This window comes from Pagrus pagrus, assembly GCF_965226575.1.
Source record: "Pagrus pagrus genome assembly, chromosome: 6".
Classification (NCBI taxonomy): domain Eukaryota; kingdom Metazoa; phylum Chordata; class Actinopteri; order Spariformes; family Sparidae; genus Pagrus; species Pagrus pagrus.
In genome coordinates this window covers 946,066-968,097 of record NC_140190.1, presented here as the reverse complement: position 1 = coordinate 968,097, position 22,032 = coordinate 946,066, and the positions used below count along the sequence as shown (strand labels likewise).

At 46.6% G+C, this 22,032-nt stretch overlaps 2 protein-coding genes across 3 annotated transcripts in view; both read right to left on the bottom strand.

Annotated features, from left to right (window-relative positions):
• Window positions 1-6,478, bottom strand: part of nwd1 (NACHT and WD repeat domain containing 1) — a gene marked incomplete at its 3' end in the record, with an annotated part of 13,140 nt that extends 6,662 nt beyond the window's left edge. The window contains exons 1-14 of the mRNA XM_084354377.1: window positions 6,394-6,478; window positions 5,970-6,279; window positions 5,258-5,343; window positions 5,028-5,144; window positions 4,460-4,814; window positions 3,068-4,379; window positions 2,725-2,928; window positions 2,493-2,646; window positions 1,962-2,079; window positions 1,570-1,734; window positions 1,268-1,465; window positions 871-993; window positions 585-790; window positions 200-469 (exon numbers count right to left, since the gene is read on the bottom strand). Coding sequence (XP_084210503.1) covers window positions 200-469; window positions 585-790; window positions 871-993; window positions 1,268-1,465; window positions 1,570-1,734; window positions 1,962-2,079; window positions 2,493-2,646; window positions 2,725-2,928; window positions 3,068-4,379; window positions 4,460-4,814; window positions 5,028-5,144; window positions 5,258-5,343; window positions 5,970-6,120 — 3,459 coding nt within the window. The 5' untranslated portion in view covers window positions 6,121-6,279; window positions 6,394-6,478. The remainder of the gene's footprint in view (window positions 1-199; window positions 470-584; window positions 791-870; window positions 994-1,267; window positions 1,466-1,569; window positions 1,735-1,961; window positions 2,080-2,492; window positions 2,647-2,724; window positions 2,929-3,067; window positions 4,380-4,459; window positions 4,815-5,027; window positions 5,145-5,257; window positions 5,344-5,969; window positions 6,280-6,393) is intronic.
• A 4,095-nt stretch (window positions 6,479-10,573) lies between these two features.
• Window positions 10,574-21,320, bottom strand: thop1 (thimet oligopeptidase 1). 2 transcript variants are annotated; one of them, XM_084355128.1, is made up of 14 exons: window positions 21,218-21,320; window positions 19,437-19,643; window positions 17,007-17,155; window positions 16,490-16,597; window positions 15,937-16,039; window positions 15,694-15,851; window positions 15,319-15,454; window positions 14,978-15,120; window positions 14,598-14,821; window positions 14,307-14,508; window positions 13,298-13,484; window positions 13,091-13,219; window positions 11,957-12,093; window positions 10,574-10,873 (listed from the first exon to the last, which is right to left on the bottom strand). In XM_084355128.1, the coding sequence occupies exons 1-14, from the start codon at window positions 21,228-21,230 to the stop codon at window positions 10,712-10,714; spliced, it is 2,058 nt and encodes a 685-aa protein (XP_084211254.1). In that variant the 5' UTR covers window positions 21,231-21,320; the 3' UTR covers window positions 10,574-10,711. The 2 variants fall into 2 exon arrangements, with proteins under 2 accessions (XP_084211254.1, XP_084211255.1); XM_084355129.1 differs by having other exon boundaries at window positions 16,490-16,594.
• Window positions 21,321-22,032: the final 712 nt, after the last annotated feature.

The following is a 22,032-nucleotide window of genomic DNA, read 5'->3' as shown; positions in this document are numbered from 1 at the left end:
ACAAGACAACACTGACGAACAAATCTTCCAACTGGTTTCACGTGGAAAAACAAAAAATCGTGTTGAAGAAGAAAGCAGCATGAAAAGACTCAAGTAAAGAACAAGTATCTCTAATTTGAGCTGAAGTACAGTACTACAGAGTAAATGTACTTGAGTAAATGTACTTAGTTACTGGATGTCAGACGGCTGAAGAACCGACCTGATGGAGGAATCCTTCTCTAGATACGATGAACACTTTCCCGTGCTTTGGTAACGTGGCTGAGTTCACCAGAGTGAGACCTCTCTCAGCGTTTTCCAGCTGCGTCTCCACAGTTTGAGTCCCGCTGACCGGATGAGAGATTCTGACCCGACCGGAACCACACAGAGAAAACACTGAATCTCCCAGAACTCCCAGAACCACCGAGCCTCCATCATCACTGCTGCTGCTGCTGCTGAGGAGCTCAGAGCCTTCCAGCTTCAACAGCTTCACCTGACACAACACAGACACACCTGTTCAGGTACAAACTGTGGTCACTCCTCACAGACTCAGATCAACAGTTGGACTTCAGGCAGCAGAAGATGCAGCAGCAGTGTAGTTTGACTACCTGTGTGCTGCTGTAAACGAACACCACCTGGCTCTGCTCACACAGGTGGAGGTGCACTGATGAAGGGGCGGAGTCAACAGGCACCGCCTCCTGGATGCAGAGAAGCTGTTGTCCATCTATCAGGCTCCACCTCCTCAGAGAGCCGTCAGCAGCCAATGAGAGACAGTGGGCGGAGCTGTCAATCACCTTGACGGACAGAACGGCACCTACAAATAAAGAGGACACAATAAATAATAATTATTAAAAACATTATTAAATTATTGATCATCGATCAGCTCAGACTGACCTGTGTGTCCCAGCAGTGAGTGTATGAGCTGCTGGTCAGCGAGGCTCCACACCACCACCACGCCGTCATCTGAACCTGCCGCCAGAAGCTCCGCCTCCACACTGACGTCCACGCAGAGGACACCTGGAGACACCGGGACAGGTAAGACCTGCTGCACCTGACCAACTGTGAGAGCTCAACAATCTGACAAACACAGCTGGTTTTAATGCGTCTGACCTAAATATTTATCATTTAATAAATTAACTTAATAAATTGACGTCACATCATCAACAGACTAAAACTCTCCTCCAAACGTTAATTAACTAACGAATTAACGAATGTTAATCAAAGAAATCAGGATTAAATTGTCTTATTTTAATTAAAACAAATCTTTCAGCTCTTCAACATTATTTCTGACCTCCTGTCAGTCCCGTCAGTGTGTGCTGCAGCGCCCCCCCTGGCTGCGGCAGAAAGCTGCACTTAGGAACGAGGATCGGCTCCGGACACGTCAGTAACCACTCCTCGCATTGGCTACACAGCCGACCAATCACGGAGGGGAAGGGCGTGGCCAAGGAGCAGAGCCTGGCCAGCAGCTCGGTGTAAAACAGCGACATGTCTGCAGCCAGAAGGAAACTTTACTGAGCTCAGAATAAATAATGTTTGTTACTTAAAGCTCACAGCAGTAAAACAGAAACATGACACTGATGCAGAATAACTGACCCATGTGACCGTCCAGGAAGTCCAGACTGGGTTTCATCAGGACCAGAGTGTCTCGGACCAGCCTGGTCTCAGTGCAGTCCATGTACTGGGAGCACTGGTCCAGGTCCTGGATCACACTGGACACCCCACAGACCCGGCTCTTACAGTACAGCCACTCAGCGCTGCCTGGAAACAGAAACATTCAGCTGAGTCGACTGTGACAAAATGTATCTTTGATATAAAACATGTTGTTTCTGTGTGTGAATAAATAATGTGATAACATTTAACGTGCGTTACTGAACTCAGAACATTATGTTGAATGTTTGTTTCGGTGCTTTATGATCTGACAGTGACTGTTCTTTTGGTTCTGGTTTGTAAACTGGGTCTGCAGAGTAACTGAATGATTCTGGTACCGATGACTTCCTGTCGCAGCTCGTCCCACAGACCAGCATGCAGCAGGTGATACGGCAGCTCCTGCAGCTTCCTGACGTTAGCCAATCCTGGAGCAAACCACAGTGGCTGGGGCGGGACCTGTGACACCACAGAACCAATCAGAACAGTGAATTCATCTGACACAGTTCACGTGTTGTTTCCACTTCTGTCAATCTGTAAAATAGTCATAGTTTCAAACATTTTTCATGTTTCTTCTGTTTTTCATATTCACGTCAGAGACGTGTGATTTGAATTACAGAAAGAAAATTGTTAATGTTTGCTGACGATCTCTCTGGTGTTCTGTGTGATTCTCTGAGGTTCATGATCAAGTTTGATTCTTACATCACTGATTCTTTGATACACAACGTGTCTTTCTTTCTTGTGTCAGATACGTTTCTCTGGTTGTTAGTTGTAACTTTTTTAGGGGATTAAGATTTCCCACTGATCCTGAGCAGAAGCCCGGATCGACTCCTGATGGACTTTAATCGTTCCGGTCGAGGAGTCGTTGGTACCTTTCTGTCAGAGAGGAGCAGCGACAGGCCCGGCAGAGCCGCCGGCTTCAGTTTCCCCGACCATCGACCCATGAAGTACTCCGCCAGGATCCTGAGGCTCCGCCCCCGCCGCTCTGATGTCAGATACCGAGCTGACACGGCCTCACACAGACGCCTGCACACAAACAGACACACACAGATTTGACGCAAACATTTAACCTGAGACACTCTGATCCTTGTTTCTTAAATTTACCGGCTGTTGAAGCTGATGGCGGCGACTCCACCCGTCCAGCGCTCCTCCAGCTGATCCTCGAGGTCCCGTCTGAGCCGAGCCCAGAGGAAGGGGGGCAGCCGGATCAGCGAGGGGGTTGGAGGGAGGGAATATCTGTACACTGCACTGATGACATCATCATCCAGGGACATGACATCACGCAGTTCGGCCTCCAGCAGACCTTCCCTGTGACGTCAGATTGTTTCATGAGGCTCTCACTCTGTTCTCGTCTTATGGCAGACGGCTAATTAGCATTAGCATACATCATTAACACCAACTGATATTTTAAACCTTTGTACCGCCAGAGTGACGACAGTCCTCTCACCTCGTCAGAGCGATGTATGTTAAGGCCCCGCCCACCAGCTCCTTCCCATGTTTCTCCTCCAGCATCAGGAAGAGCTGTGACATCATTTCCTGTGTGTTGGCGCCCAGGTGTACGTCTGTGAGCGGGCTGAAGGACGTCCAGCGTCTGGCTGCAGACAGGATCAGCTTGAGGTGCAGAGGACAGCCGGTCGGCTCGAAGCTGTTCAGCACGGCGACGCTCTGCTCAGGTGTCAGAGTTCGCTGAGAAGCTCGCAGGTACGACTCCACGATCTGTTTCCCTTCATCACGAGACAAACGCTCCACTTCAAAGAAACTCCCCGAAGTCCCGGACTTCAGCCGCATGTTGGCGAACACCTCGCTGTTAGTATCCATGGAAACCACCAGGTGGACGTTGGGCGGGACGTTGGCTGGCAGCCAGTGGAGTTTGTGGGCGTGATGTTGGTCTGAGAGCTGATCCAGAGCGTCCAGGATGACGAGCAGCGTGTTCCCCTGCTGGGAAACCTCTGTGAGGACGTTCCTGAAGAACCTGAGCAGCTCCAGGTAAGTGTTGGCCGTCAGCGGTGAGGGTGGAGCCAAACCGCAGGCCAAACAGATCTGGAAGCAGACGCCACGGAGGACATGGTCGATGTCGAGTCTCTGGGGATGACGAGCTGACAGCAGCCTGATCACCACCACCGCCCCGGCCTCCAGGACGCCACGCATCTCCTGCGCCAGTTTGCACAGCAGAGCCGTCTTCCCCATCCCAGCTGCCCCGTGCACCACCAGCGGGCCGTGATGGACATTAGTGGACTCCCACATGGTGAGGCAGAGTTTACCCAGAAGCCCCTCCCTGCCGTAGACACCTCTGCAGAGCTCGGCGCTGACAGCGGTGTGTCGTCCGACCTCTTCAACCAGCCAGTCTGAGATTTCACCCTTGTCTTCCTCAGTGTTCCCTCGGATCCTCCTGCTCCTCCCCTCCACTGAGGAATCAACTGCTGCTTCAATCCTGGACTTCATCTGTGAGACGAACTGCTCGCAGACGCCGTCCAGGTACTGAGCGTGCTCTTTGCGTTTCGGGTCGATGCTTCCTTTGCTGAGCTCCACACAGTGCAGGTTGAGGATCTTCTGCGACTTGGCGTAGAGGTGGGACTTCAGGCCGGTGAGGAGTCCCTGAGCTTCTGCATCCAGCAGGCCGTCGGCAGTCAGATCCATGAACTTGGCGAGACGTTTGGGACCGTCTCTCACCCTCTGACGGGGAATCTCTCGGATGAAGAGCAGAGCCGAGGGTTCGCGATCGTCCTTCCACAAACCCTCCTTGAACTCTTGCTCTGTCACTGTGGACAAGAAGAAGAACACACTCAGATCTCACAGACACTTTGAGACAAGTGGACAAACTGTGTGAGACGTCTCTGACCTGATGTGAAGAAGTCTTGTTTCTGCTCAGCTGTGATGTCACCGTCTGCCTCGGCATCCGTGGCGGCCGAGCGTAGGAGCTGCAACAGTTGAGTCTCTGTGAAACGCCAGGAAAGGACATGTTTGTCCCGCTGAGGCCCACACTCAGGTCGCAGGTCGCTGTAGTGGGGGAAGTGAGCCGTGATTGGCTGGAGGACGTAGGTGGGCGGGACAGCATTGTTGTCTTTTATGAACCACTGAGTCAGCTGTTTGATGCCTTCAGGGTTTTTGGCAAGTTTGGACAAAAGCGCTTCAAACTGCTTCTCCGGGATGAGGCGAGGAAGACCGCGGTGGCCGTACCGGTTCCCCAGCAGAGCCTTCGGATCCAACACAGGAGAATAATGAGCAGAAGAAGAATGTTGGACTGAATTATTTAAAACGTGTTTCCACTGTGTGAGAGCAGAAATGTAGTTTATGGGAGCTAATAGTTCCCATTAACTACATATTTTTAATGCTTTTTACTGAACAAAGATATTACTGGAACGATACGGGTGAAAAAAATCTGAACTATGATTTGAAAGTTGACTCACGATGAAAGTTGGACCGGCTGAAATCTTCTCACAGCTCCTGATCTCCTGCAGGAAGATCTCAGAGGCCTCGTGGTCTCCGGACACGACGCTCCGAATCCCCCAACGCAGATCCACCACCTGAACAGGAAGTGACCTCACCGATCAATGAGCAGATCTTTACAGCAACTGCACAAATATACGTATTATGTGTGTATTTTGACATTGTATTAATTATAAGAGGGAAAACTGACCTCAAACACCAGCCCCAGACTGCGACAGAAAGCAAGGACTTCTGGGTAAGCTTTCTCCAGCAGGGCTCTTCTCTCACTGCTCATATCTGAGCAGAGACAGAAACATTAACGTAGAGTCATCAACAGACCAGTGACACGACTTCAACACAAACATGAATCACAGCGACTCAGTGATGTGATGAGTTCAAACTGTATGAAAAGTCTCCTGCTGGAGATCTTTTGGTCGAGTTATCTTCTGTCGCAGCTTCGACTCTGCTGATTCTGCTAGTTTCTGACAACTACACTCATTAGTTTGCATGTTGAAGCTCGTTACAACCAAATTCTGTTTTACAGCTGATTTTATACGTCAGTCTTCCACGTTGTTTCTGTCTTTACATCCCGTCTCCCTTCAGTAGAAATCACCAATGTTTCTACACACCCGTCCGTCCAGACTGTTTCACATTAGTCTCGTTCTATTGTAAAGTGTCAAAATATTATTTTTTATCATCGTTGTTGAAAATATCAGACACACTTTGTGCAGAAGTTTCAGATGCAAACACACATTTAAGATACAAGTTTCATCTCTGCAACAGCAAGAGCACAAAACATCAGCAGGAAAGTGATATGATGAAACAACACCACACACACACACACACACACACACACACACACACACACACACACACACACACACACACAGAAGAAGCAGTCCTGGGTTTGGTTCTGTTCTGACCTGTGAACGTGGAGCTGATGAACACTCGGATCATGTTGGAGCTGGTCTTCACCCTCTGAGCTCCACCTGTCCGTCCTCTCAGGACGTCCTGCAGGCTGACCTCTCCTCCTCCTGCTCCTGCTCCTCCTGCTGCTGCTGGACGCTCCGCCATCGTCTTCAGCCTCAAACCTGCGACCGCAGTCTTCTTCTTGTGTTTCTTCTTACTCAGAGCGCTGCAGGTGTCTCGTCCTCCCTCCCTCAGCTGCTCTTAAGTTTCCCTCGGAGAGTTTCCTCCAGGACAACCAGAGCTCCCACCTGACCTGCAGTGAACCTGTCAGTGCACAGTGTGCACGGTGTGTCAGTGATCAAATACAACTGAAATCACTGCATGGAAACCAAACACATCATTGTTCATCTAATGTTTGTTCATGATTTAGCTTCTTACCCCACAGCAGAGGATGAACAGAGATGGGAGCTCACCATGCAGACGCCACTGTGTGTTAGTCTGAGTGCAGATTGACATCTGTTTTAATAACAAGCACAAATCAATGGTTTTAAATAAAATGCTACAATGAATTAAATTGTTTTAGCTGCTAAATAAATCTCGCTAACCTGCCCCAAACTGTTTTAGCTGCTAACTGAACTGTTAGCTAACCTGACCCAAACCCTAAATTAGCTCTTTTCATTGTTTCACATACTTGCACTGGTTTTGGTTAATCATTGGGTGGATCTGGTTTGATGGAGCTAGGCTAGCAGCTTCCCCTACCTTCCAGTATTTATGCTAAGCTAGGCTAAACACATCCTGACACCTTGAACTGGACACACAGCAGCGATAAAACTCTAATTTAGATTAATATACTGCAAAAGAAATAAATGACACCTGCCAATTAGCTGAGTCCATAAATGAAGGTGACGGAGAACAAGATGATCTTAAGATGTTTGTAGCGGTGCTGAACAGAAATCATCTGTTCTCTGTGGTTTTAGTATCTTTACCCACTGGACTGGAAAATACACACATTGTACCTGCTCATCACCTGCTCAGTGCTGAATCACCTGAGTGTTTACTAAGCGGGCCTGTGGGAGTCGGGCCCTCGGGGGCCACCGCTCACAGCTGCAGCTCAGCACTAATTACATGGAAGACGAAGGCGAGGATGATGATAATGAGGATAACAAAGCTACTGTGGAGCAAGAGAACATCTGCTGCACCTGAGGACAGTTACAGTCATCATCAGCATGATGTGACACAAACAGCTCAACAGCAGCACAGCCAGGTACAGGTGAGGTACAGGTGAGTTACAGGTGAGGTACAGGTGAGGTACAGGTAATAGGTTTGAGTGCTCCTTATATTTTCAGCAAAAAAATCGATTTTTTTAATCACTTCTGTCATAAAAGTGACTTAAAAATGCAGATATTTCATTATAAACAATAATATTAAAATGAGGAGCGGTATGATCCGTTAATATGAGGCGTGTCAATAAGTGCTGTGGTCTCAGCAGGTGAGTTGTTGTTGACGATGATGAACCTGCTCTTCATCCTGTGAATCTGTTTGTTCTGCACCTTTACCTCCAGGCTGTTTTTGAAGCTTGTGGACCTGCAGCTCTCTGAGGACGTTACATCATCAACTCCAGCTGGGAGGCTTCACCTCTGTACCTGCTCGTTCTCCCACCTGTCTGACAGTATGAAGGTGTGAAAGTGTCTGTGGACGTCTGAAGCTCACTGACTGCTACTGCACAGACCGGAGACAGGAAATCCTAATATGGGCAAAAAAGGTGCAGAGCAGCAAACACCACAGCAGGTGTTAATGAGGGGCAAGAGCTGTCAATCAAAGGAAGTATTGAGACAGAGGCTGTGTCCAAATTCAGGGGCTGCAGCCTTCAAGGACGCGGCCTTTGCGGCCCACGAGGGCCGGGTCCTTCGGAGAGACCTTGAACGCCTCGTCCACCGTTGTTAAAATTGGACGGTCTAGCCGTCGGAGTATTTCCTGGTTGCCTCACCAGATGTTCCCGCCCCTTCCCCTTACGTCACGATTGTGGATGAAGAGATGCATTAAAGTCTGTTTTGGTTCAAATCTATCAAACGTGTGCATTTATTTGTGTGTGTACAAAAATTAACGACAAAATCTAAATTGAATCATCAACATGACAAAATAAACATTAACCCATTAGTGAATAACAACTATATTTACCACAGCATCACCAGCGTCACGTGTTTTAACTGAAAGTTAACATCTGGAGGTTTTGAAGTTTAACATATCTGGCGTTGGATGTTCAAATGACTAAAAACCGAGTATAAACCCATTACTGAAATTTGAATGTCATGTCTGCGCCACTTGATGTCGCCATTTTCTCTTGCGTCCTCTTCTGTTTCGGGACTGAGCAGCGGTGCGCAAAGGATCTTGGGATATGTGAGGCCGCGAAGGATAGTAGCGGTGCGTCCTCCGAAAAGAGGGAAGTGCAGGCTGCATTTGAAGGAGCCTTCCGATTGGGACAGGCTTCGCGCAGCGTTGTGACGTAACTGGCCTTCAAATGCGCCCTGCGAGGGCTGCAGCCCCTGAATTGAGACACAGCCACTGTGCCTTCAGACTGACATCAGAGGAAGAGGAAGAGGAAGAAGGGTTTTATCATTCACTTCAATACCATCAGTTTGATCACAGCAGCCTCTGGTGGACGTTAAAGGAACTGCAGCTCAACACTCTTCAGCTGAGGCTGCTGATTGGCTGCTTTGGGATAAGAGTCACATATTTAGCCGAGTATCAGAGTATCCAGCTACTGTCACACAATCATCAACATTTTTGAACAAGTTTGTCGACATCTTAAGATCTAAAAAAAATACTGACTTCAACGAACCTCAATAAAACTGTAGGAATGTTCTTCACTAAAACTCAACGTAACATCGTCCCAAAGATCACAATCTCCGGTGAAAACATTAGTATTGTTCCACATTTCAAATGTCTGGGCATCACCGTCGACTCCACTCCTTCCTTTAAAACACACATTACTAAAGTGTGCAATAGGGTCAAATTTAACCTGGCCAACTTTAAATACATCAGAAATACACTAACCTTTAATGCTGCAAACTGTTTATGGATGCCATGATCACGTCACATCTCACATACTGTTTGACAAGCTGGGGACAAACTAACAGCTCAACACTGCAACCATGAGCAACCTTTACAAGAAACCATGTACTGATCAAAAGTTCACATCACTGCATCACTTTAAAAACACAAACTTCTGAGCTGGGAAGACGTGATCAAATACAAAAACATCTGCCTGGTCTTCAAAATCGTCCATAACATCGCCCCTCCCCCTCTCAACTCATTCATAATGCAACATAACAGCAGTCACACCACTAGAAGCACCACAACAGGTGACCTTGTAACCCCATTCAGGAAAAGCACATTCGGTCAGTCATCATTCTCAGTCAGAGTCATACAAAACTGGAACTCACGTCCCGCCATCACCAAACACCTCAAACACGGCTATCAGACAACTAGACCTGCACACTAACTGCCGTCAAACGTGATGTGACGTAGTCATTGTCTGGTGCTGCTCCACGCCTTGTGCCATTTTTTGATTTTATTTTATTTAACTTCTTTGTATTTATTTTCCACATTGGTTGTTTTTATCCCTTGCATAATATTAGCTAGTCAGATATTCTGTCAGTCGACCGGGACTACAGCTGGAAATCAGCCGTGAAGGCTGAAGCTGCTCCTTTTACTGCAAAGTTTAATAAAGGAGATCGTCCACGTCATAATAAACAAACACACTAAACCAAACTGAACTTGTAATGGAGTACTTAACCATCATGATATAGTTGCTTTTACCTCAGTAAAATATGAGAGTGCCTCTTCCAGCACTGACGGCGGCCCACAGGGGTCAAATAACAGAATAAATGATGATGTGGACGTTCGGGACCTCAGATCGGTTCAATGTGCACACAGAAACATTTAATACATTTGTATCTTCACTCACATCCGACATACTTAAAACCACAGGAACAAATATGATGCACAGTCTTGATTCCACATTTTAGAGTCAAATATTCATAAAAACTACAACTTTTATGAGTATCTGAATAATAGTGAGTAGTTTTATATAAGTCCAGTTTAACACGTCTGATCTTTGAGGTTCAGTTCTGGTTGTTTGACGACAAGAAACAAAAAACATTGTTTACTTGAGTTTTTCTATTTTCTGCCACTTTATATTTTCATAATATAAAGTAGAATATATTATAATCCAATAATATAATCCTGAAACGAGCCATTCTGCATGAGAACTTTTACTTCTGGTACTTCAGATATATTTTCATGCGAATACTTCTGTACTTTTACTGAAGTTACATGTTGAATGTGAATTTGTGTACGTGTATTTCTATAATAACCATAATTAAATGTTATCAGACTACTGAGCGGCAGCGCTGAGCTGAAGAGAGGTGAACGTTTAACAACAGAAGCACGAGACAGAAACCCAATGTTCTCAAGTTTATTGTGTCGGGTCGGGTTTTAGGTCTCAGGTCTGTGTTTTATTTTGAACTGAACCGGTCCGCGTCAGGTTGGACCCGACCTCGACGGCCCCTCATGTTTTCATGTGTTCATGTCACATCAGTCACTCACACACAGGACGTCACCTCAAATCATTTTATTTGCTGCTTATTTTTGTTGTTTAACATTTTACAGTTTTTTCTAGAAAACCTCAGTCCGTTGTTCTTTGTGAAACCTGTGGGTCACTGCTGGAGGGGGCGGAGCCGGCTGCTGTGATTGGTCAGCAGGGACACGGCGTGCTGGCGTCCTGCTCCACCATTAGTCCTTTGCTCAGCAGGAACGCTTCCTGTTTGGGCTCCCGCCCGAGGAACTTCCTCAACATCTCAGAGGCGTCCTCGGAGCCGCCGGGCCGCAGGATGAACTTCCTGTAGTCCAGACCCACCTGGAGGACCAATCAGGAGACAGCAGTTCAAAGTCAGACAAATCACATCCTGAACTCACAGCGGCTCCGTCCGGATTCTACTTTTTCAGTAGGCTAACACTTTCCCTCTGCTTCCAGTCTTTGTGCTAAGCTAGGCTAAACACTGAAACATCTGGAGACGACAGACAGAAAACAAGACGTCGACAGTCCGAAGCAAACTAACAAACACTACAACAATAATATTTACATCATCCATGTTTGCCTTTAAATATAATTTACACTATAACAAGACTACAGTAATTTACTGTAAAGGCTGAACAGACTGACTACTGAACAACATGTAGCGCTTGTTTCATAAACTCAGCTCAGTCCTGTCAGTTCATGTCGAGGATTTCCATTCATGAGACCTGTGAGATCCGACAGCTGCACTGAACGTTGGAGCTGAAGTTCATCATGTCAGTGACCGGGATAAATGTTGGGCCCAACACAGAAATACACCAAACACATCCAGTTCTGATTCTTCAGAAACAGTTTCATGGTGACTTCTGCTGTGACGTCAGCGGTGGACTGGACTCTCATCTTACCTTCCTGGAGTCTGTTCAGACATGTGGGGCATGAAAACTGATTGATGCTTCTGGACTCTGAGGACAGTCAGCAGACCTGATCCCAGACCAGCTGAGAGGTCCGGACGCTTCATAACGGAGCAGCACATCAGAAACAAGCCGTGCGATGATTTTAAACCCACAGAGAGTTTTAAAGTGTTTGACACACAGGAGGATGTAAAGATCTGAGAACTGGACCGATGTGGTCTCTCCTTTTGTTAGAGACCCGTTAAAGACCGAGTTACAGTCGAGCCGAGTGAAGATACAAAAAACACAATTTTCAAAATACAGTTGAGACAGAAGTCTTTAAACTCTTGAGACATTCAGCAGGTCGGCTGGTTCTGGTCCGAGTCCAGAGTTCTGGTGTTTACATCAAACTTTACAGAGCAAATTTTAACACTTCAGTTTTTGATGTTTTAATGTATTTTCCCGCCCGTCATGCTTCTCCCATTGATCATGTTCACGTACTGCTGGTGTTATTTCATGTTCTGTGTGCTCTGACCTTTGGGTTCATGATTCCCTCCAGTTTGAAGCGAGCGAAGAACATGTCCATGGAGAACACCTCGCTCCACAGGTAACCGTAGTACTGAGCATCATAACCACCCGCCAGGTGCCCGAAGGTCGCCGGCATGTTGGTTCCTGCAGAGGGAGAAGGAAGGTCAAAGGTCAGAGAGAGCGGAGGAGGAAACAGTCTGGAGTTCAGCCATTTTAACCAAAGTAAAATATCATTTCACATCGAAATGTCAGAACACTGAAGTCAACAACAGAGTTGTAACGATCCATCGGTCCAGACTGATGGATCAGTTCAAAGCACAACAGTCCAGTACGACTGATGCATCGCCTTTAAGATATGCCTTTATTTTGAAATTCCCTGGTCATGTCTGAGTCGCCATCAAAGCACAAACATTCACACAGTGCTGACGAGTGTCAGCCAATCAGTGTGAAGTCAACTTTACTGCTCTAAACCTGCATCTGAAGAACTGATGTAATATTGTGTTGTGATCATTCACACTCCTGGTTGTAACAGGAGGTTTTATTGTTGTTCTGCGCTGAGCCACCAGGTGGAGCCCGGTTCTGTTAGATGAGTGTAGTTCACAACATCAGTGTGCAGAACAAAGAGAGTCATCAATAATCTGAATCATCACTGAAGCAGCAGGAGATCAAACATGACGAATGACATGACACCCGACACATGACACATGACACCCGAGACATGACACCCGACACATGACACATGACACCCGACACCCGACACATGACACATGACACCCGACACATGACGCATGACACCCGACATGACACCCGACACATGACACCCGACACGACACCCGACACATGACACATGACACCCGACACATGACACATGACACCCGACACATGACACCCGACACGACACCCGACACATGACACATGACACCCGACACATGACACCCGACACATGACACATGACACCCGACACATGACGCATGACACCCGACATGACACCCGACACATGACACCCGACACGACACCCGACACATGACACATGACACCCGACACATGACACCCGACACCTGACACCCGACAGCTGCTGTGTTGTTGTTTTCTCTACTGACAGGTGTGGAAGGAGGTCTACCTGACCTCTGCACAGACTGACCTGGTGAAGCAGGGATTCCCAGGATCTCCTGACTGAGGCGTCCGTACTCCTCCGCCGGGTCGACTCCGGTTCTGGTGTGCAGAGCCTGGTCCACTTTAGCAAGAACGATCTGCCTCAGGTTAAACAGACCTGCGGGAGAGTCACGGTTACCACGGCAACAGTGAAACGAACATTCAACAAAAGTAGAACTTCCTGTTCAGTACCCACCGGTGTTGGCGAGACGGGACTTGATGAGTTTGTCGAGCAGCTCGTCGGGGATGGCGTTGCCGGTCTTGTAGTGTCGGGACATCCTGAGCAGAGGCTCCCGCTCCCAGACCCAGTTCTCCAACATCTGAGACGGAGCCTCCACAAAGTCCCGCTCCACATGAGTCCCGCTGAACATGGCGTAGTCCGCCTGCAAACACCCGACACACCAGGACAACCAATCAGGACACAACCAATCAGGACACAACCAATCAGGACACAGCTTCTCCTCAGTCTAACTGTCCCGCAAACACTTCTGGCACAAATCTGTCATGTATGTCTCCATTCACACTGATTCCACTTCTGTATGAAAAGACATTTTGTGTCTCCACTTGATGTTTCATGACTGAACTGAAGCTGCTTCTGTGACTCACAGATGAAATAAAAGCTGGATGAAGTTTCCAAACGCGACGGCCTGTTCAGTCTAAAAAAAGCTGCTCACCGGTGACTCATCCTACGAACACGTTCAGCTGTTCAATTCTTTCTTTGACTGAACATGAGTCATCGTTGCTGAACTGCTCCTTCAAGCTGTTTTTGTGTGACTGTATTGTGTCCACAGTCACTAGTTACTGCAGGTGTGTCAGAGTTTACATGGAGCTGCAGTCAGAGGCTGAGAGAGCACACGAGCTGAGTGTAACAACTGTTTGCTGCTGATGTTAGCATGTTCAGCTAACAAGCTCACTGCCTACAGTAGTCATTAATGTCTTACTGTGTGCACATTAAAGAGCCTTCGCAGTGCGTTTTAATCCAACTCACAGAGCTTGTTATTGAGCTACAGCCGATAAAATCTCCCACACAAACAAATGAGGTGCTGCTTCAGTCTGAGATCCAGAAACCCAGATTCAAAAATAAATGCTGCTGTTGTTACCGTTAACTGTGCACATGAAACACTGGGATCGAGAGTTTGACAGGTGACAACAAAAAGGGTCATTAAAATCTGCATCGTGTTGACGCTTCTGATTTATCAGCTGACCTCAGCACACAGCTGGTGCATGACGTGTCCGAACTCGTGGAAGTACGTCTCCACCTCGTCGTGCTGCAGGAGGGACGGGGCGTCAGCTGTCGGCTTGCTGAAGTTGGCCACCATGGCCGCCACCGACATCTGCCGCGTGCCGTCGGGCAGCAGACAGCCGGGCTGCAGGCCGAAACAGGCAGCGTGACCGTACTTCCCCTCCCTGCAGAGGACAGACAGGAGAGGAGACACTGAGGACACGTCTACACCTCCACCCCACAGAAACATGTCACCTCGCTGCTCAGCGCTCACCTGGGGTAGAGGTCCAGGTAGAACTGACCCACCACCTGACCGCTGCTGCGGTCCTTCACACAGTACAGAGTGACGTCCGGGTGCCAGACAGCGGCTCTGTCCAACAGCTCAAAGGACAGACCGAGAAGCTCCTGGTAGATGTCCAACAGACCCTGAGTCACCACCTCCATCGGAAAATACTCCTTCAGCAGGTTCTGATCCACAGCGTACTGAGTCTCCTCCACCTGAGAGAGAGGAGGAGGAGGAGCAGGAGAGGAGGAGGAGGAGGAAGGTGTGTAGAGGGAAGAGGTCACTCTGGGAACTTTTATTCGATCTGTCTCTAACGGCTTTTTTTAGATTTAAGTTACTCCAACAGGTAAACGTGAGCGTGCAGCTCTGACCTGGGTCATGAAGTAGCGGGTGTCCCAGGCGTGCAGTTCTCCGTTAAAAGGCAGATTTCTCTTCTGACACTCCTTCTCCTTCAGTTTGAGGATGACCGTGCGTTCTTCATCACCCAGAGGCTTCAGCTTACGAGACAGCTCCTCTGAAAGACACGACGGAGAGGAGAGAAGATTCAAATCACAGAGTTCTGGGTTTGTTCTGTTTCACTCCTGGACGCCTCGTCAGAGAGATGAAACATAGAAAGTCTCAAAACTTCCAGAAAAGGAAAAAATAGGAAGGAATCAGGTGTGATGTCATTTAAACTTCAGTGTCGTGTTGTCATTTGTCGTTCAGGACTCACCCAGGAAGCCGGCCACCTTCTTTCCAGATTTGGCCATGTTCATCTCCAGGACGAAGTCGGCGTGGGTGGTGAAGCCGAGCAGAGAGCTCTTCTGAGCCCGAAGCTGCACCAGCTCCGTCAGGATGGCCGAGTTCTCCTGAAAACACACAGGACGTCGTCTGGTTTAGTGCTTAAACGTACAGATCTTTTTTTAAATGATGTCACCATGTTCCCAGATTTCTATCAGTAAAAGTATCGCTGATAGAAAAGCTCTTTAGCTGTTACAGCATTCAACGTGAATATAAAAACCTCTAACAAAATCATATTAAAAGAGTTGTTGAATGATCTGCAGATTAGTTTCACAATAAATCGCTCCATCGTTACTTCCCGTCTCACCTCTTTGCAGCGGGAGTTGAAGGCCTCCTCCAGCTTCCTGCGGGTTTCTGGGACGAAGCATTTCTTCATGGTGGGGAAGTAATGAGGATACTTCAGAGTGACCTTCAGCTTGTCCCCGTCCTGCTCCAGAGAGCTGAGGAAGTCCTCGGGGAGGCCGCCTGAAACAACACGTTTAACGTCTTAATACACCAGAGAGGAAGAGGAGGCTGGAGCGTCTGAAGGCTCTCAGAGCGACGGACTCACCCAGCTCGTCTCTGCTGAAGGACAGACTGGTGGTGTCCTCGTTCAGGTTCTTGTTGAAGTCGATGCTCAGGTTGCTCAGCTTCTTCTTGATGGTTTTGATCTCCTGTTACAGCAGAGTGATGCATCAGACTCAAATATTTACATCAGAGGCAACACAGAGTTTAAAACAGAGGATGTAGCCCCATGAATACATGCTGTCCTACAGGCTAACATCGGTGTTAGCTTCTCCGACAGGCTAACATCGGTGTTAGCTTCTCCGACAGGCTAACATCGGTGTTAGCTTCTCCGACAGGCTAACATCGGTGTTAGCTTCTCCGACAGGCTAACATCGGTGTTAGCTTCTCCGACAGGCTGACATCATTCATGTTGTTCCTTCTGCTGTGATTTTTCAGATATTTTGAATTTAGGTCAGGACAGGATTTTCTTTCCTAAAATGAAACTCTGGGGTTTTGTGGCAGAAATGTTAAACTGTCTAACAGGAGAGGTGGACTCGGCTCTCTGTGAAGCTCTCCTGGATTAATACAGGTTAAAACGAGGAAGCAGCAGTGGGCACCTCTTGTGTCTCTCTGGGCAGGTGGAGGCCGTTCCTCTTCCCCAGTTTCATCAGTCGCTCCATGTATCGCTTGGACTCTGCAGTGAGGCTGTCAGCATCCACTTTCTTCTGCAGACAAAAACACAAAGACTTCATGAGAACAGAAAAACAAAAAAAAAAACAGGACGATGAGAGACGAAGTGAAACAGGTGATCAGAGCGGCTGCAGGTCCTGAAGTGAAGAGAAAACAGTCTCATAGCAAAAAGTCAAAACATTCAGATTGAATGTTGAACTTTTATCTGCAGCTACAATAGTTTCATCTTCGATTTCACATCGTGTATGAAACGTGAAACTAGTGTTGGACAAGTCATCACATTCAGTTTGTCACATAAATCCAGGTTTTCCTCCAAACTGACAACATTTTTAGAAAATGATCAGACCGATAAAGTAATCAATCAATGCCTGCCGATTGGCTTGCAGCCTGCTGATTGGCTGGCAGCCTGCCGATTGGCTGGCAGCCTGCTGTCCGTCAGCTCACCTCCAGAGCGACGATCCTCAGGTAGACGTCCTCCCTCATGCTCATCTCCACGTCGAACTCGGACAGACGCTTGTCGGCCTCGGTGCTCGCCGTTCGGACCTCCTTACAGGAAGACACGTGCTGCGGGAAGTCCAACATGTTCCTCTGGACTGAGGTGCAGGAGGCGGGGTCAGATCGGAGGTGGGCGGGGTCACATGTGAGAGGGGCGGGGCCATGTGAGAGATGGGCGGAGACACTTCAGTTAGTTTGATGGATCTCCTGAACTGTCTGCAGCAGATCGCCGCTGACCGGAGCTGCAACTACTTAAAGGCTTTAAATAAATAATATAATTTAAACAGGTGAGTTAACGTGACATGTTCGTTTTAATACTGTTAACAGTGATTCTGTTCTGAGACCTGCGAAACATTTCTCCACTTGTTGAACAGGTTGTGACTGTCAGAGCTCACATCTCCCCCTTCTGACGACCCATCCATCACTATCACCCGCTCTGCTGTTTTAACCAGTCTGAGCCTGTGTCTGTCTCTTTAAAGGAAACCATTGGTCATATGAAACCCGCAGCTTGTCCCACAGATGTTGTCCCCTCTCGTTTTGTAAAAGATACTTGTGAGACTATAGGACCAAACATCCTAATGATTACAAATAGCAGTCTGACTGCAGGCGTTGTGCCAGCAACCTTTAAGTATGCAACAGTACAACCTCTGATCAAAAAACCCAATCTGGACATCAGTCCTCTCCAATTTCCGACCAATTTCCAAACTCCTGTTTCTTTCAAAAACCTTGGAAAAAGTTGTACTCATGCAACTGCAGTCTTATTTAGACATACATGGCATCCTTGAAGTCTCCAGTCTGGTTTTAAACCCCTGCACAGCACTGAGTCTGTACTTTAAGGTTTTAAAGATCTTTTATTAACCGCCGACTTGGCCAAGGTCAAAGCTGAAGCACAGGGGAGATCGTGCTTTGTGGCCCTCACACTCTGGGTCGAGCTGCCTCTACATGTTCGGCTGCCCCACACTGCCTGTTTTTAAATCTCGCCTCAAAACTCATTTTTATTGTTTGGCTTTTAATTCAGTGTGAGAGTGTCCCGTCTGTCCCTGTGTCTGCCTCAACTGGTCTTTGTGGGTTTTTTTGTGGTCAACTGTTGTTGTTGTTGTTAAATGTGCTTTATATATACATTTTGATTGATTGATTGATGATGATGATGATGATGATGATGATGAGATCAGTGACCGTGTGTCTCCTGCAGCAGCAGCAGTGTTTTGGGTGTTTTCAGGTTTTCAGCGGCCTCCACACAAAAGCCTGGTCTCTATTGTAGCAGCAGCTGGTTCAGCTGATTTCTCTACAAACTGCTGATGAGTCTTTACCATCACATACTGATTCTGCTGACTCAGCTTTACTGCACAGCTCACAATGGACCGACACAACCTGCCTGTGCTGTCAGGTTCACGCTGTGTTTCAGCTCTCCATTCAGTCAGGTGGGCAGAAATATCTGGAGGCTCCATCAAAATAACAGTGAGCTGGTCTGTGACGCTGCTGCTGCAGGTTCAAGTGTCAGATGCATCCTCCTCCTCACAGAGAGCGACATGTTGGATCTTTACGTGGAAATTATTAACAATAAGAAAACACAGAAAAATATCAGACTTCTACTTTAGTTTGGGTCATAATTCACAGTACATCCACACCGCACTGTGTGTGTGTGTGTGTGTGTGTGTGTGTGTGTGTGTGTGTGTGTGTCTTCCTGCCTCCTCTGACTCACTGGGATCAGTTTAAATATTTAAATGTCTTTTCAACAACTGTGGTCACAAAAGTTTCCTGCTGATCAATAAGTGTCGAAGAGGATCAGCTGTTGGTTCGTCGAGTCGTTCCTGCCTCAGAAACATGAAGTGAAAACACAACATGCTCTTTGAAAAGTTAACCCGCTGACTGCAGATCTGGTTTTCACTGATGACAATTTTAGTTGCACATTTTTATAGTTAGTGTTTTTCCTCCAACATGTGAGACGTGTGACGCTGCTGCTGAACAGAAAAGTTTATGACGTATTAAAACTCATTAACATGACGGCCTCTGTGTTCTTTACCTCCTGAACTTCAATAACAGCAGCAGATCTCAGATATCGGAGTGCCCTTGAACACAACACCAGGATCAGTTCCTGCTCTATCGGCACTGTGTCACTATGATAATGTGAACTTTACAAAGAGACTGTGATGATTTCTCTCTGCAGCAAGTTTTACATTTTCATAAAGTCAAACTGAAACGAGCGGCGGCCTGAAAGGAGGAAACCGGGGACATATTGTTGCCTTTATGCATGTGAGAAATATGCTTCGTCCACTGCTGTTTCACTGGTCTCCGACTCTCAGTAATATATTTTTGACCTCCTTGTTGTAACAAAAGTCACACTACAAGATGAATAATCATCAGAACTCGTGAGCTCACCGGTGTACTCGACCTCCACGTCAGCCAGCGCCTTCAGCGTGTTCTCGAAGGTGATGCTGTCCAGGTCCAGCGCTCCGACGCGGTCGTACACCGTCTTGGTGTTGGTGATGAGCTCATCAGAAAGCTGCTGGATCTGCTCCGGGGTCAGGTCCCAACGCAGCCGGTTCTCAGAGCAGACCGGCACCGGGCTGCCAAACACCACCTCACCTGGGACAACGAGAGGCAACAGGACCGGTGAGGAGAGGACGGGACAGAACGGGACGGGAAATGACAAGACGGGTCCGAAGGCAAAGCAGAAAATTTTTATTATGAGACAACCGCCTCAGAAGTTTCTGTATTATTTCACGTCTTCAGCTTCTGACAAAGATAAAAACATTTGGAGACAGTGATGAATTATATTTAGATTGTTCATTATCGTGTGTTGTTCTACATAAAGTCTCCCCTGATTGGTTGAACATATTCCTTCATCTTCCTCCATTTTATCTCAGCTTTACATTGTTACCGTCGCAGGTCTGAGATCTGACACAGATCTGATGAACTGAATGTCACCAGCAGATGTCAGGTCCTCGCTGCAGGAACACCTGGAAACAACATGTCACCTCTGGCTCTGCAGTCACGTCAGGTATATGCTGGACTCTCTAGCGCTGACTGCTCATCATACATAATGTATTAACAATTTTCTCCTCATTTCAAATGTTACTTATCAAAATTATTACAAACCCAATAAAATCAGTTGACTTCTGTGAACCCTACAGTCACTTTTCACTGCGTCTTACATCCAACACACCAGACGCCACTTTGATTTAGTCAGAAACTTCTTTTCACACAATCTCTCTGCGTTCTTCACCAAATATAAGATATAAAACCAATTAAACAGCAGGTATAACTGCTGCTGTGTGCTGACATCTTTGGCAGCAACATCTTTAACTTTACATCTGAAGATTCAAAGTTAAAGATGTTTAAAGATGTCAGCCTGGTTTACACTCAAAATGAGACATTAGGATGTGGGTGAATATATGTAAAAAAAATATTCACAAAACACAAAATAAAAATTCAGATCTTTCACAGAATAAACGATCCAGTGAAACAGTCAAACATCCCAACATAACAGCCTCATTGTGAGACATAAAGAGTGATAATCAGCGTGTATACGTGTTGTTTGAGCGCCGAATCCAGAAGCACAATATGACAATTTAGGAAATGTACAGATTTCTTTTTAACGCAATGATATTTTTGGGAGCAACCAGCTTAAACTTTAAGTCCAAATATTTCTTAATGGAGTTTGGCACATTGTTGCCTTTAAACGTGTGTGATAGGAAGCCTCGGGAGACTTAATAACGTTAATTGTTAATCCAGCTGTAATCCTGAAGGATGAAACTGCCTTTAGGAACAACACATTTCTCAACAGTGAACTGAGCTCAATGAATAGGCGGAGTGAGCTAACGGCTAACATGCTACACATCACAGCAGAACCAAGCCCGAACTGTGGAGAAACGAGCCTCCGTTATAACACACGGCTGACTCTTGGTTATTCGACACTAAACGGTGACTAACGCAAAATAACTTCTCGGGTGAATTTTAATCAACGGGCTCAGGTGCTAGCCTAGAGAGTAGCAGCTAAGCTAGCTCGCGTTAGCGTTAAGACTGACGTTAGCTAAAAGAGATTCCGTGATCAGAGCTAATTAAGTCTAATTGATCACAGAGACTGTCAGAGAGGAAACGTGGCGACCCCAGAGCTGGAAACGACTCGGTACCGTTAAAAACAGGAGAACCGTCCTCACCTGTCGGCCCCATGGTTCAGATAACTGTCGGTTAGTCGGTGTGGTTAGCTGTCAGAGAGGCTGTGAAGCGCAACACTGCACCTCCAGCACAACAGGTATGTTTCCGGTAATGCATTTCAAAATAAAACCCTACTCAAAGTTAGCGCATTAAAGGAACAATGCAGATTAAAATGTCAAAAGAATAAAACATACAGTGATGAAACGTGTTCTCACTCCTGAGAGGATTCACAGCATTTCTCAAACTCGATAAATAACTTCACCTTCTTACTTGTACTGTTGCACCTCGAGCTGTTGTAACGTGAATTTCCCCGTTGTGAGATAAATAAAGACAATCTTAATCTTAACCTCTTAATCTACTTCATTAATATGTATTGTATCATTCCTATAATACTGTCTTATTCTATCTTAAACATTTTAATAAAAAAAATATATTTCCTTACAGTTTAGTCTACAGATTCAAATCTATTTTTAAATACTGTATATTGTATGTTAGGGCCTTGAACCAATATCACGATATTTTGAGGCCATATCGTGATATAAGATATAAACCTCTATTTTGAAATCTTCTTAAAGCACCCTGTATATCCCAATATTTTTGACTGAATAGACCTTCGATAGTGATTTTGCAGCAATAATGTAGGGATGACTATTAGTACTTTAAAAAATATGAACACAAAGAACAAGTAAACAGTCTGCTAACTTCACTGTAATGAGCCATTAAAACCAGGAAGCAGCATGTTTACTATATATACTATACTACATTTATAGTTTATATAGTACAATCGAAGCAATACAGTATTTTTTAGATTTACATT